This window comes from Colletes gigas, unplaced genomic scaffold, assembly GCF_013123115.1.
Source record: "Colletes gigas isolate AHSC1104 unplaced genomic scaffold, ASM1312311v1 Colletes_gigas_Sc00083, whole genome shotgun sequence".
Taxonomy (NCBI): Eukaryota; Metazoa; Arthropoda; class Insecta; order Hymenoptera; family Colletidae; genus Colletes; species Colletes gigas.
This window is the reverse complement of record NW_025106711.1, coordinates 39,301-55,224: the sequence shown is the minus strand read 5'-3', so window position 1 is coordinate 55,224 and position 15,924 is coordinate 39,301. Positions and strand designations below refer to the sequence as shown.

Here is a 15,924-nt window from a genome sequence, read left to right as displayed (position 1 = left end):
TTAACCAATGCGCCGAAAGTTTTTGCACGGTTCATTAAGAAGCTGTATTCGGATCTAATCAGAACAGGGAAGGTGCTAGTCTATTTCGACGACTTTTTGATTGCCACCGAAACTCTTGACGAACATTTGCAAATTTTACGGGAAGTCTTCCAAATTGCCGGGAAAAACCGATTAGTTTTTAAATTGAATAAATGTACTTTCGCGCAGACAGAAATCGATTATTTAGGATACCGAGTGGACGTTCAAGGGATTCGACCGAACGACAGCAATATTGAGTCTGTTATCAATTATCCGATACCGCGCAACGCGAAGGATGCGCTCCGTTTTGTATCCCTCGCTAGCTACTTCCGTCGTTTCATACCAGGATTCTCGCTTATTGCGAAGCCTTTATACAATTTGGTTAACCCTTTGGGTACATTTGACGTCTGAGACACGTCATTCACTTTTTTCCCCTAGGAGCGGATGACGTGTCTAAGACGTCAAACCAAAAATTAAACTCCTGGGTACATTTGACGTCTGAGAGACGTCATTCACTTGTTTTCCCTAGGAGCGGATGACGTGTCTAAATAAAAAAGATAAGAGATAAAAAAGACGTTCACATACTTAGCACGAAACATTCAAATGCTGATTTGATAAACACAGGCAAAAGGAGAAAAAATAAAGTTGGCGATAGCGAAAATATTATAAAACCGGCATCTGTGCTTGAGTATAATAAAGGTATGGGAGGCGTTGATAAACAAGACCAATTGCTAGCGTGCTTCCCAGTTATGAGAAAATGTGTAAAGGGTTATAAGAAAATGTTTTTTTATCTAATAGATATGGCCTTTTATAATGCTCATGTTTTATATTCTAAAATCAACTGCACAACCAAGGCAGGCATTACTTCCTTTCGTTTAGCTATTGCCGAAGAATTGCTGGAGCAATTGTCATTGCCAAATTATAAACGTCGTGGACGTCCGTCAAGTAGCGATACACCATTTCGTTTGGCAGCGAAAAATTGGGCGCACTTTCCTGAGAACATTCCGTCAACTAAGTCCAAGCAACACCCTGGAAAAAGGTGCCGTGTTTGTTATAAGCATAATATTAGGAAAGAGACTACGTGGCAGTGCAAACAATGCAAAGTAGCACTGCATTTACCTACTTGCTTTGAAAAATATCACACTCTGCATAATTATTAGTAATTGGTTTTTTGTTATAGCTTGAATTTATTTCATTTAGTTTTATTTTGTTGTTATTAATTAATTTTTGTTTTGCAATTCTAATTACTTGAAGGCATCTTAATACTACATATGTCACCAATATTTTAGAAATAAATAAATTCTTACGTAAAATGTACTGCTTTTACATACTACTCCAAGCAACCAAAAATTATATCCGTTCCACATGCAAATATTTTCTCAAATAAATCCGTACCCAAGGGGTTAAGCAAGGGGCTAAGTTCATATTCGGGGAAAAAGAAAACGAGGCCTTCGAGACCCTGAAAAGGCAATTAGCAAGTAAGCCAATTCTCTCTATTTACTCCCCGACCGCCGAAACGGAACTTCATTGTGACGCTAGCGCATCGGGATTTGGCGCAATGTTGCTCCAGAAGCAGGGAGACGGATATTTTAAACCGATCGCGTATTATAGCCAACGGACAACACCGACGGAAGCGAAGTACCATAGCTTCGAGCTGGAGTGCCTCGCGGTAGTGAACGCGCTAAAACGTTTTAAAGTCTACCTGAGCGGAATACGGTTCCGAATTATTACCGATTGCGATAGCTTCCGTTTAACACTAGGTAAGCAGAACGTGAATCCAAGAATTTCTCGTTGGGCTTTGTACCTGCAGGATTTCGACTACGAAATTCACCATAGACCGGGGAAAAGAATGAATCACGTAGATGCGCTCAGCCGTTGTCACAGCGTGCTAGTAATTGAGGGCAATACCTTCGAGCAAACACTGTCGGTGTGTCAAAATAAAGATCCCGAGATAGGAAAAATTCGAGACCAGTTGGAAAAGGGGGAGTTAAAGCAATTCGAACTTCGCGACGGACTCGTGTACCGGAAAGATAGGACAAAGAAGCTGCTATTTTACGTACCGCGATCGATGGAAGATAACGTGATTCGTACGTGTCACGACGATCTCGGGCACGTAGGGCAAGACAAAGTTGTTAGTAATCTCGGGAAATTGTATTGGTTTCCGAACCTGCGGGAAAAGGTTAAGGAGTATATTTGTAATTGTTTGCGATGTATTGAATTTTCGCCATCGGATGGTAAACAGACGGGACATCTGCATAGCCTACCTAAAGAAAGCGTGCCATTTCACACCATCCATCTGGACCATTTAGGGCCACTAGAGAAGACAGGGAGGGGTTACAAACATACATATACTGGCTATAGTTGACGGGTTTACAAAATTCATTAAACTATACCCATGTAAGTCAACCGGTTCCCAAGAGGTAATCAGGTTTTTAAGGGAATATTTCCGGGCCTACAGCAGACCGGAACGAGTAATTACCGATCGCGGAACCGCGTTCACATCAAGCGGTTTTAAAGACTTTTTAGAGACCGAGGGCATTGGCCATATTTTGATTGCGGTTGGTACACCTCGGGCAAATGGGCAAATAGAGCGGTTCAATCGTGTAATAACTCCGATGATAGCAAAGTTGAGCGAAACCCCAAATAAATGGGACCGTGTGCTTGAACAGGTCGAATTTGCGATAAACAACACAGTTTGCCGAGCGACGAAAGACACGCCTAGTCGATTATTGTTTGGCGTTGAGCAGGCAGGAAAGCCACACGACTACCTGCGGCTTTTGATACGGACGGCCTCAAGCGAAAATAGGGCCTTAGAGGAAATCCGCGGGAAGGCAGCGGAAGCCATTCGGAAAATACAAACAATCAATGAAAATTATTATAATAGGAAACATAAGGAGGCATTTGTGTACAACGTAGGAGACTACGTCATGATTAAAAATGTCGATACGTCAGCGGGCGTAAACAAAAAACTATTGCCTAAGTTTAAGGGGCCATACGAGGTAAAGAAAGTTTTAGATTGCGACCGATATGTAATTGGGGATATTGACGGATTCCAAATAAGCCAAAGGCCTTACAGCGGCGTTTTATCACCGGACAATATGAAACCGTATATCGCGACATGACATTGGCCTTTTGCGATCGGGTTAGCCGAGACGGCTAACAGGTCAGGATGGCCGAACTGTAGACCGTTAGATTTGTTACTTTGTAGACCGTCAAAGGAGGCCGTGGGCCGCGGGCCGTGGGCCGCCAGTTCGGACCGGGTGCAAAAATCGATCGGCTGCACGTGTCCGTGGAACATCGTCGAACGATCGAGAAGGTTCCACGACACGCGCCGGGAAGTTTTGCACCCGGTACGAAAGAGCCAAAAGACGATCGGATCTGGGGATATATAAGCCCGGGCCCCGATCGCCAGAGGGTCAGAGTCAGAATCAGAGATCGTCAGTGTCAGTCAGTTTTGTGTTATTCAGATCTCCGTTGATTTGTCGGTCTGTACCCTGATATAAAATAAAGAACATTTTAACCTGAATTGTGAGTACCAAAGTTCCTACCACCTCTCCAATTGTCTACATTATAGAATAAAATACTGTTATCTGAATAGAAGAGCATTGTTATATCCTTACATACTTAATATATAAACCTGCACACTACCTTATATAAAGGGCCTGGCGGGATATGCATATGAAAAATGCCCCCGAACAGATTAGTTTGATTTTTAGCTAGATATTACTTCTAGATATGTATATAACTTTCCTTAATTTTGAACCCGAAATATGCATTAATTTTTAAGTTATTTAACGATAAAGAATTTTACAAAATATTTTTTAATTGAAAAACTACCTGTCCAAAAATTCTGAAAAAAATATATGTTGTACATACATCTGCCGCCCATCTAAAAAAAAATTGTTTTCTTTAATTTGTTTATTGCAAATGTTATAAAAAAGGTAATATTTATTTTAATCATTTTTTTAAGTGCTTTATCGTTTTGGTACCACAAACATATTTTGTACATATATGTATTAGACATTTCTGTGTAACATATATTTTTTTCAAGTCGATTGTTGTAGTAGAATGTATTCAAATATACTAAAAATGGGTGTAGCACGCGGAGCGCAAGGAGGCTGCATAGTCGCGCGGCGCGGCGTAACTCAGACTCGATCGCTACATAGCAATTAATTATGATATTAAGCAGAATAATAATATGCAATGTTATGAATCTCAAGTTGCGCTATGATCGTATGCGCATTACGCCAACACTGGCTGCGGATATCGTACATTAAACAATAGACAACAGCCTTCCATTCTTGCATTTGTTTGCCCAAACAAAAGTGAAAGCTATTTGATACGTAGTAGATGCTATTGAGCTGTACGTTTATTTTTATTAGTTATATATAATCTTGTTATATCTTGTTAGAAATATGTCAAACGCTGAGAAATGTGCTTCCTGCAATAAATATGTCATCAAAGTATCGCCGCGCAAAACGATCGTGACATCCCAAAAAATGGCGGAATTCTTGACGCAATATCTAAAATCTCAAATTGTGTTACATGATGTTTTATGCAACAATTGCCGAATAAAAGCATATAAAAATAAGAAAACCGACAGTGCTTGTGATAATAATAATGAAAATGATGTGATTGTGGAAAGCTCAGTCTCATCTTCATTTGATGATCCAGATTTTAATATTTCACTTATGGAATCAGCTAAAGATGACGTTATAAAGATTGAAGTCCCCATAAAAAGAACTGTTGCAACACACAAATATTGTTTTATTTGTAATGATACAAAAAATATTCATGTTATTCCGTTTGAAGCAAGATTACAAATATATATTAAGATAAAAATCTATGTTCCTAAAGGGAATCGATGTTGTCGAAAACATTTAATTAAAAATAAATTGTATAATGACGAATTGAAACATATATCCATTTATTCACATTTTAGTTCCATTGAGCCTGTAGAATTACAACAATTATTAAATAGTTTAGCAATTACTTGTGATTCAACATTGTTTGACAAAATTGGTGATTTTAATATGCCAGAAGAACAATTATTCATATTTACTGGCTTAACGTGGGAGAATATTATAGAATTGAAGACAATGTTAATATCAATGAAGAATTCAGCATCTCGAAATGTTACACAGGCTATTATTATTTTTTTATTTAAATTACGAAGTGGTAACGCAAATGAAACAATTGCTTCTATTTTTCAGTTAGAACATAAACAATTAGTTTCAGATTATTCAAATGCAGTCATGAATGCGTTTGATAAAGATGTTCTTCCCTTAAAGTTTGGTTTAAAATCTGCGACTAGGGAATATCTAATTAATAATCACACTAGTAATGTAGCTAAATCGTTGTACGACATTGATAACAAATTACTATTAATTTGTGATGGCACTTACATACGACACCAAAAAAGTTCTAATAACGAGTATCAACGAAAGTCATTTTCTGGACAAAAAAAAGTGCCTCTGTGTAAACCATTTACCATATGTACAACAGATGGTTATATTGTAGACATTCTAGGCCCATATTACGCTACTCAAAATGATGCGTCAATAATGAAAGAAATAATGACCGAATCAAATGGATTATGTAATTTAATGAAAAAGGGGGATATTTTTATACTCGACCGTGGTTTCAGAGACGTTAAAAATATGTTAACTGAACAAGGTTATGGTGTACTAATGCCAGCTTTAAAAGGGAAACGACCTCAGTTGTCAACTATTGAATCAAATGATTCACGATTTGTAACAAAACTACGATGGGTGGTTGAAGCCATCCATGGAATACTTAAACAAAAATATCGCCTTCTGGACAGAAAATTAGACAATAAAATGTTACCTAAAATTGGGATTTATTGTAAAATTGCATCATTTTTACAAAATCGTTATGGCAAACGTTTAAACTCCGATGCGGGACGATTGGATATTATTGCCCAAATGAAAGAAAAAAAGAATCAAGAAAACTCATTGTCGGAAGAAATAGAAAAGCACGGATGGAGCAGAAAAAAATTAATATTTAGCGATATATCTACTTCAGATATTTTCGATTTTCCGGAAATGATGGAAAATGATTTACATATTTTATTCACAGGCTCATACCAATTCTCCCAAGCTATCTCGTATTTGGCAGAAATATTGAACGCGGATGGTTCAATTACTGCAAAATATGTCAAAGAAAGAAGTAATATTTTTAAATTATCTGTAAAATCTCGACATATAAACAAAAAAACATATCGCTGTTATATAGAATATTTGCCAAATACTATAGGACATTCAGGAGTGACACGATATGCTTGCGAATGTGCAAGTGGCAAAAGAACAGTTGGTTGCTGTTCGCATGTAGCTGCATTAATTTATTATTTAGCTCATGGCAGATATTTATCAAAAATTCTCAAACCAGCTGAAATTTTGACGAATTTATTTACTAAAAATGAAATACATCCAATAATAAATGAAAATAGTGATATTGACGATTAAGTATTTTGTACTAATAAATAATAAAATTATTGCTTGCAACAATTAATTTTACTACGTGTGCTACTGCTTCTTACTACCATTCGTACAATTATTATTCTGCTTAATATCTTCATTAATTGCTAGTGTAGCGATCGAGTTTGAGTTACGCCGCGCCGCGCGACTATGGCAGCCTCCTTGCGCTCCGCGTGCTACACCCATTTTTAGTATATTTGAATACCTTCTACTACAACAATCGACTTGAAAAAAATATATCTTACACAGAAATGTCTAATACATATATGTACAAAATATGTTTGTGGTACCAAAACGATAAAGCACTTAAAAAAATGATTAAAATAAATATTACCTTTTTTATAACATTTGCAATAAACAAATTAAAGAAAACAATTTTTTTTTAGATGGGCGGCAGATGTATGTACAACATATATTTTTTTCAGAATTTTTGAACAGATAGTTTTTTCAATTAAAAAATATTTTGTAAAATTCTTTATCGTTAAATAACTTAAAAATTAATGCATATTTCGGGCTCAAAATTAAGGAAAGTTATATACATATCTAGAAGTAATATCTAGCCAAAAATCAAACTAATCCGTTTGGGGGCATTTTTCATATGCATATCCCGCCAGGCCCTTTACCTAATACCTATTGTAATAGACGGATCCCGGCCAGATTATTATATACGCTGGCTCGGCGTAGAGGAGAAAAGAAAAACAACAGCACAACGTTTCAACCTTAATATATTTCTCTCTGGTCGTGAAGCAGATCGGGAAGGAAGACGGAAACGAATCAAATCACCAATTCCAATAGCAGTTACAATCTAGGATACATACATACGTAAAGAATTCCGCTCTTATCTTCTAACGCTTGACGGTGAAATTAACAAACAAATCGAACTAAATCAAAACATTTTTTAGGCTTTCGCGGCCATAGTGGTATCCAGAGTATCAGAGATTATTTGATTCCCTGATGAAGCTAGCTGCAATGCTGGTGAAACGTCGGACTTTCTCGTCTTCTGAACGCGGCTCCAACCCGGAAGCCAATTCTAGTAGTAAATCAAAACAATCGAATCTAACTATACATAATTAAACTAAATGGCTACAATTGGTCATAATAATAATTTATAGAAACCAAATTGCAGAAAAAGTAGAGAAAATACAGGAGAAATACATAAGATGAACCTATTTACTACTTAAAAAGTAGTATAATGCTATTAATTTTGCTGATATCTCAGGTTTCAATCGATTTCTTTTAGTACAGTGTACTAGTGTCCATTGAGAAAAAAGTCTCTCAAGTTCTGCTGTGGATGCAGGAATATTCAATAATTTCTCTGCTAATGAACTTAAATCTTCATAAAATGGTTTTGCAGTTCTCCAAAAAACATTCGGAGATTTGTATCTCTTTTGTGAAATTTTTCTAAACATACCAGTTTCATTTTTATATTTTTCTAGTTGCTGCAAACCATTTTCATTTAAATTATTTTTGAAGAAGTTATTCATCATGTTTATGTAATATTGATTTTGAACAAATCTACTTCCTCTATATGTTTGATGCAAAAAATTTGCAGCTAATCCGTAGGGATTTATAACTTTTGTTAATCGTTCTTGTAAAATGACCTCAAAATCTTCAGCATGTGTTGGAATTTGCAATTCTAACCACATTTCTGTGGCAACAGCTATGTTACAATTTATTTCTTGACATGCATTTATTAAAGTACATATTGGGTCAAAGACTATTATGTAATCAGTTAATTTTAATTCAAATGATTTTTCAAATAAGCTTTCAACAACCCCATCTTTAAATTTATATTTGTTTTCTGCATCTTGTCCTTCATTATATTTAATAATATCACGCATGATACAAATATTTTCCAAGCACCTTCTGTATGCATTTCTTTTGCTACACCATCGAGTCTCTCCTGACAATATCATTTTTTTACCACCTCTACTTATTAATTTACTTTCTAAATTAGGAGACCGAAAATCTTTTATAATGTTATTTACTTTATCATCAAAACTAGTATCAATTAAAGATTTAAATAACAGGTTGCCACTGTGACTGTTACAAGTAACATGCCACAAATCCACTCTTCTCTTGATATTGATCATATTTGAAGCATTGTCTGTTACAACAGCATAAATGTTAATGTTGTATTGATTATATGCAATTTCAACACATTGATTAACTACTTCACTTAAAGCCTTTCCAGTTTCTCGGATTTGGTTGAAAGTCCAAGATTCCAAAAACAAGTTTCTTCCAGTTGTTAGCCGTAACATGGCTACAACATTTTTTGAGTTTGCTGCTGAATTCTTCCAACCATCAATTAAAAGTACAGCATTTTGCTGCACATTTTGTTTAATGGAACTACATAATTGTTCATATTGTACATTTATTGGGTTGTTCGGAAAGTCATTTCGTTTTTTCCCGTCAGAGGACTTAATTACGTTTTTTCGAAACCAACTTCACACTTAAGCCGCATAACCATTATATGTCTTGAGAGCTGATATTGCAAGGCTTGTGTGTGAAAAAGTTCTATTAATTCTACACAGTAGTTTTTGGTTGGTGCCCTTTTAAATATGGAGAGCAATAAGCAGCATTTTCGTCATATTTTACTTTTTTACTTCAGAAAAGGTAAAAATGCTGTCCAAGCGAGAAAAAAATTGACGGATGTGTATGGAGAAGGCGTGTTAACAGTACGCCAGTGCCAGAACTGGTTTGCAAAATTTCGATCCGGCAATTTTGATGTCGAAGATGCACCACGGTCTGGAAGGCCGGTCGAAGCTGACAAAGATGCGATAAAGGCATTAGTTGATGCAAATCGGCGAATAACCACACGAGAGATCGGTGAGAGGTTAAATTTGTCGAATTCAACTGTTTATGGCCATTTGAAAGGCATGGACTTAACCTCGAAGCTCGATGTGTGGGTGCCCCATGTCCTTACGGAGCGAAATTTGTGTCGTCGCGTTGACGCGTGTGATTCGCTCCTCAAACGTCAAGAAAATGATCCATTTTTGAAGCGGATTATTACTGGGGACGAAAAATGGGTTGTATACAACAATGTTAAACGCAAGAGGTCATGGAGCAGAAAAGATGAACCGGCTCAAAGCGTGTCAAAAGCCAACATTCACCAAAAAAAGGTGATGCTCTCCGTTTGGTGGGATGTCAAAGGAATCGTTTTTTTTGAGCTTTTGCCGGACAATACAACGATTAATTCAGAAGTCTATTGTCATCAGCTGGACAAATTGAATGATTCACTTAAAGAGAAGAGGCCCGAATTAATCAACAGGAAGGGTGTAGTGTTCCACCAGGATAATGCGAGACCTCACACAAGTTTGGTCACTCGCCAAAAACTTTTACAGCTTGAATGGGACGTACTGCAACATCCACCATATTCTCCAGATCTGGCGCCTTCCGACTACTATTTGTTCCGGTCCCTGCAAAATTTTTTGGATGGCAAAACCTTTACCTCAAATGAAGATGTCAAAAACCACCTGAACCAGTTTTTTGCCAGCAAGGACCAAAACTTTTATGAGAGGGGAATTATGTTACTGCCAGAAAGATGGCAAAAGGTGTTGGACCAGAATGGCCAATATATAATTTAATAAAATATTTATTCATTATACGAAAACTGTCTTTCATGTTCCCCAAAAAAAACGAAATGACTTTCCGAACAACCCAATAAAAGTTTTGTACCCATTGTTTTTCTCGATGGAAGTACTGTCCGCCGAAAACGAGTTGGCTAGGCACCTACAAACTAAACGGGGCAAGGGCAAGGAGAGAAGGTCTACGCGCCGCCCTATTCCCACCATAGAGGCCCGCTCTGACGTCACGCTACATAGTAGTAGGATCTCAATATCTGCGAGAGATACAGGGTGTTCGGCCACCCCTGTGGAAAATTTTAATGCGGGATTCTAGAGACCAAAATAAGACGAAAATCAAGAATACCAATTTGTTGATGGAGGCTCGTTAAAAAATTATTAACAATTAAATTCAAAAATTTCAAATCGTTCTGGAAAAATTATTTTCGATTGCGGGGGTCAATCACAACCATTTTTGGTGAATAGACATACTCCCGAAATCTTGCGCATTTTCGAGAAAAAAATTCAGTACGGGTGGAATTTTAAACGTTAATAACTTTTTAACAAAGGCTCCATCAACAAATTGGTATTCTTGATTTTCGTCTTATTTTGGCCTCTAGAATCCCGCATTAAAATTTTTCCCAGGGGAGATAAATTCGGCTATACCCTTTAATATAATTCCTTATAATTCAATTTCGTATAATTTCGTAAAATTTTATTTTAAAAAGTGCATTCAACACATTGCAAAAGTTCTTTAATTTTTAATAATCTTAGAAAAATAATATTATTAGTGCACCAACAGATTTATTATTTTGCCGATCAATTCATAAATTGTGTATAAACATGTAGATAATTTTTATAGTTTTCAATAAAAATCATCACTATTCGGTAAAGGAAACACTGAGCGAACTTTCAATACGGAATCTCGACTTGGGGGCGGTAAAGGAGTGACAAAGAAAATTATGTCGAGGAAGGTTTATGATACTTCAAAGTTCTTTTTGTTCTTTTGCCATTTTACTTAGAACCACCCAACGACCAATCATATTTAAAATACTGTAAGATAGAACAAAGCACACCCACTTTTAAGCTTCGTGAAGCACTGAAAAAAAGAAGGAGTCATTCTTGTTGCAAACATCTAGCGAGCAACAAGTGATTTCCCTTAACTCAAAAGCAATCAAATTTTACAAAGTCTCTTCAGAGATTTCTGATTTAGTATAAGATATAATATTTTATATTATTTTATATATTTCATAAGATATTAATATTAATTTTAGTTAGTGTAGTATTAAAGTTTAGTGATACATTTAGTATTTAAATTTTACATTTCAGTGCTAAAGTTTAGTGATACATTTAGTATTTGAATTTTACATTTCAGTGCTAAAGTTTAGTGATACATTTAGTATTTAAATTTTACATTTCAGTGTTAAAGTTCAGTGGTAAATTTAGTGTTACAGTTAGTGTTAGTTTAGTGTTAAATAATGGAATCGCACAAGAAAGGACAAACAGTTCGCAGTGAAGCGAGGACCATGGTGAAAAAGATAGCGGCAAAATGTGACGAGGAAGCGTCAAAGGGTGAACTTCTGCACCCAATACAGCAGGCAAATGCACGTGTTGCCGAATACACTGGTTTGTCGATCAGAACGATCACCAGAATTCGGAAGGAAAGTTCAACGTCTGAACAAGGAAGGTTGTCATCGCCAGGGAAGAAACGGCCGAGAAGTATCGGGAAATGTCATTGCACGGAGGAAGAAAAAAAAGTGATTAGAAATATTATCCACGAGTTTTACGTGGAGAAAAAAATTGTGCCGAGTGCTCCGAAATTGTTAGCCGCGATAAGGGAAAAAATTGTTTTCCCATGGGAATTGGACACGTTACGCCAGTTATTAAAGAGCATGGGATACACGTGGAAAAAAAGTGTTAATATCAGAAAGATATTAATTGAAAAGCCAAACATTGTTGCCTGGAGAGGGAAATATTTAAAGGCAATTAATCAGTATAGAAAGGCAAACAGAAATATTATTTATATTGATGAGACATGGGCTGATAATACCTTGTCTTTTGGAAAGTGCTGGCAGAGCGAAGAAACACTTGGTATTGTGAAAAATATGAGTTCTTCTCACCGATATATAATTGTCCATGCTGGTGGGAAGAGTGGATTCGTCAACAATGCACTGTTGATGTTCAAAGCGAACAGCACAAGTGGCGACTATCATGGTCAAATGAATGCCATTAATTTTGAAAAGTGGATGACTGAAAAACTTTTGCCGAATATCGCACCGAATAGTGTTATTGTGATGGACAATGCCCCATATCACTCTATTCAATTGAATAGGCCACCATCGAAGTATGCAAGGAAGAGTGATATGATGGACTGGCTTCTTCGGAATAACGTACCGTATTCCGAAGACATGAAGAAATATGAATTAGTGCACTTGATAGAACAACATAAAGGTCCAGAAAAAATATTTAAAGCGGATGAAGTGCTGAAATGCCATGGACACATCGTGCTGCGGTTACCACCGTACATGTGCGATTTAAATCCGATTGAGTTGGCCTGGGCACTAATAAAACGGAGAATTCGCGAAAGAAATCCGTCAACTTTAGCAGTGGATGAATTGCTAGCGCTTGCGGAAGAAGCGGTAAATCGGACAAGTGTCAGTGAGTGGGAAAATTTTTGTCGCCACACAGAAGATTTGGAAAAGAAGTATTGGGAAAAAGACAATTTGTTGGAGGATGCCATGGATGAGGTACTATCACAAATTTTGGATAATTCCGAAGACAGCGAAGACAACAGCAGCTCCTCCGAAGATGTGTAAGGTAGAATACCATTTTTATAATTTTTACAAAATGATAATGATACTGTAAAATGTAAGGAAAGATTTTTGTTCTATTCATGGTTAGTATTCTGAGCGCGCGGTTACGCCAATGTCACTAACTCTTGTTCTATCCTACTCTATCTCGGTACGTTTCGTTCGCGTCCTTCGTCGCGTGATGGAATTGTAGTAGTGAGCGCTCCAGCCAATAGCGATAATACGTGTGAGGACGGGCGTCGCTACGACGCTACGGCCAACCGGCGTGCCTAGCCATCATATCTTCGGCGGACAGTACATAGTCCTTATTTAGTGCATGTACAAAAGCTTTAAGGCAGTATTGTCGTGCAGAAATTTGAAAAAATTGATTTTGAGTTTTTCGAATTTTATTATACTGCAAACCTTTCTAATTACGCCTGTTAAAACCGTATAACGATACTCATAAAATCAGCTGAGTTATAGAAATTATAAGTTCAGTCTGGGAGCGCGGCCAAGATGCAGCTGCGCGCTCCTACTGAGAAGGAACCGTGCGTCTCTATAACTGCGTTACTTACATTTGTTACTTATTATTATCCGATATTATATTGGATATAAAATTCATCAATTAGCGGACAATATAGCGAACCAAATAACAAGTGATGGTAAGCAAAAACAAAATATAGTCTACATTTGTTACTATGACTTGTTGGCTAGGTAACAAATCGTGGTAACAATGCGAAGCGCGGTAACAAACGAGCGCGCAGCTTATTATTTCAATACATTATAACGATAGACCTGTTCGGATCTGCTCGAACATAACATTGTACTGTATTGAATTAGTAAACCCAAAACTAGCGAAACTAGGAGCAAAATGAGTAGTAGGAAAGGTACGAAAACAAATATTTCTTGCGCGTGTCGGAGTTCAGTGACCAAAAAAAGAAAATTTAGGGGCAATCAGTATGCTGAGAAAATGAGTGAAAATTTAATAAGTGCAACAGCAGCAAAGTTGCGAAGAACTGGTGACATGGAAATTCCGCTTGATATACAACATGGTTATTGTATATTAAATTTTTACACTGTTTTTGCTGCAATCAGTGCTTCTGTTATTTGCAAGACCTGTAAAAACGAAGTTCATTTTACTAAAACCAGCTCTCGCAGGTTAGGTTTCAAAATCAAATTGCAATGTACGTGCGGTTTCCAGTATATAAACTCTTCTCCGTTTATCGATAAAGCATTTGAAGTCAATCGTCTGATTATAGTGGCAATGCGATTGTTAGGAATTGGCAGAGAAGGAGTGAATTTATTTTGCGGGATAATGGATATCGGACTTGGACTTTCAACATCGTGTTATTCTTCTGTGATGAAAAAGTTTCATTCCGCGTCTGCAGCTGTGTACAATTGCGTGCTGCAAAGAGCCATGGATGAGGAGAAAGAAATGACTCTTGAAACAGAATCTTCATCATCGAATCTAACAGTGTCAGGGGATGGGACTTGGAAAAAAAGAGGTTTTAGTTCACGATTTGGTGTGACTACTTTAATCGGTAAATACAGCAAGAAAGTGCTAGATGCTGTGATCAAATCAAGCTTTTGCCAAGCTTGTGCCTTATCGAAAAGCAAAATGGCTACTGAGGAATTCGATATTTGGTTTGAAAATCACAAAGAAAAATGTAGTAATAACCACCATGGCAGTGCGGGTAAGATGGAAGTCGACGCGGCAGTAGAAATGTTTTTTCGATCGGTGGAAAAATATGGTGTAAAATATACTCGATACATCGGCGATGGAGATTGCAAAACATATAAAGCAATTGTAGACGCGTGCCCTTACGGCGAAGATACAATTGTAGAAAAAAAAGAGTGTATTGGGCATGTTGCAAAAAGAATGGGGGCAAGATTACGCAGCGTGAAAAAGCAGAGTAAAGGCATAGGTGGGAAAGGCAAAGGAAAATTGACTGACAAGGTTATCGGTGATTTGACAATTTACTATGGTTTGGCTATTAGAAGACATTGTCACTCGATCGAAGAAATGAAGAAGGCTGTATGGTCAACATTCTATCATTACGCTTCGAGTGACGAAAATCCTCAGCACACATATTGCCCTCCGGGACCTTCAAGCTGGTGTAAGTGGCGTAACGCAGAGACTGCTGGATCGCTCGAGGAATTTAGTCATGATAAACCACCTCTTTGTGATGAAGTTTTAAAAGCTATAAAACCTGTATATGAAAATCTTTCATCACAGGATTTGTTAGAGCGGTGCTTAGGAGCGGAGACGCAAAATAATAATGAATCTCTAAATTCATTGATTTGGACTTTTGCTCCTAAACATATTCACTCTGGAACCGCTACGGTTGAAATCGCCACTTTTTTGGCTGCCTGCATTTTTAACGAAGGGTTTTCAAGCATATTAAAAATATTAGACACGATGGGTGTCAAAATCGGACAGCAAGCAAAGACATATGCAATGTTACGCGACCAAAATAGAATTGACCGTTCCGAAAGACGAGCGTCAGCCGCTTCAAAAAAAGCTAGGACTGCTAGAAGAGAAGCACTGTCTGACAAAAATCAATTTCACGAGACAGAGGAAGGAGCCATTTATGGATCCGGGTTGGCTGATTAATTAGTAAGAATCAATAATTTCATTCAAACCTCATCAAACAGTACGAAAACTTTAAACGTGGTTTTCTCAAAACGATGTTTTACAAATTGGCAACCACGATATCTCAGAAACCAATTGGCCGATTGAGCTCAAATTTAGTATACACCTTCAGTAGACTGTTTTTTGACGTTGGTAGCACAATTGAGCCAAAATATTTTTGTTGTGTTTTCTTTTAACTTGTAGAAGAGACAAAAACATAGGAAAAATCGATATTACAGTTTAGCATACCGCCATTTTGTAAAGAAGTATTTTTCCTGCCCGTATCTGGTACCAACCATCACAACACCCATATAAATTAAGAATATGTTTGGTTTATTTTTTTTAGATGTATACAACGTCCACAACATTGGTTGCTAATTGCAGGTCTTTCCCGCACACCATCGTATTCAAGGATACAAAAATAC

General features: G+C 37.1%; 3 protein-coding genes across 3 annotated transcripts; all 3 read left to right on the top strand.

Annotated features, from left to right (window-relative positions):
- The first annotated feature begins 1,576 nt into the window (after positions 1–1,576).
- LOC122403885 lies at positions 1,577–3,140 on the top strand. The gene is made up of 2 exons (XM_043407680.1): positions 1,577–2,197; positions 2,421–3,140. The coding sequence occupies exons 1-2, from the start codon at positions 1,577–1,579 to the stop codon at positions 3,138–3,140; spliced, it is 1,341 nt and encodes a 446-aa protein (XP_043263615.1).
- An 8,416-nt stretch (positions 3,141–11,556) lies between these two features.
- On the top strand, positions 11,557–12,894 carry LOC122403884. Its single transcript, XM_043407679.1, has one exon. The coding sequence runs from the start codon at positions 11,557–11,559 to the stop codon at positions 12,892–12,894; it is 1,338 nt and encodes a 445-aa protein (XP_043263614.1).
- Positions 12,895–13,504: 610 nt separating this feature from the next.
- Positions 13,505–15,619, top strand: LOC122403881. Its single transcript, XM_043407678.1, has one exon. It carries the CDS (start codon positions 13,739–13,741, stop codon positions 15,479–15,481), a length of 1,743 nt encoding a protein of 580 aa, XP_043263613.1. The 5' UTR covers positions 13,505–13,738; the 3' UTR covers positions 15,482–15,619.
- The last annotated feature ends 305 nt before the right edge of the window (positions 15,620–15,924 follow it).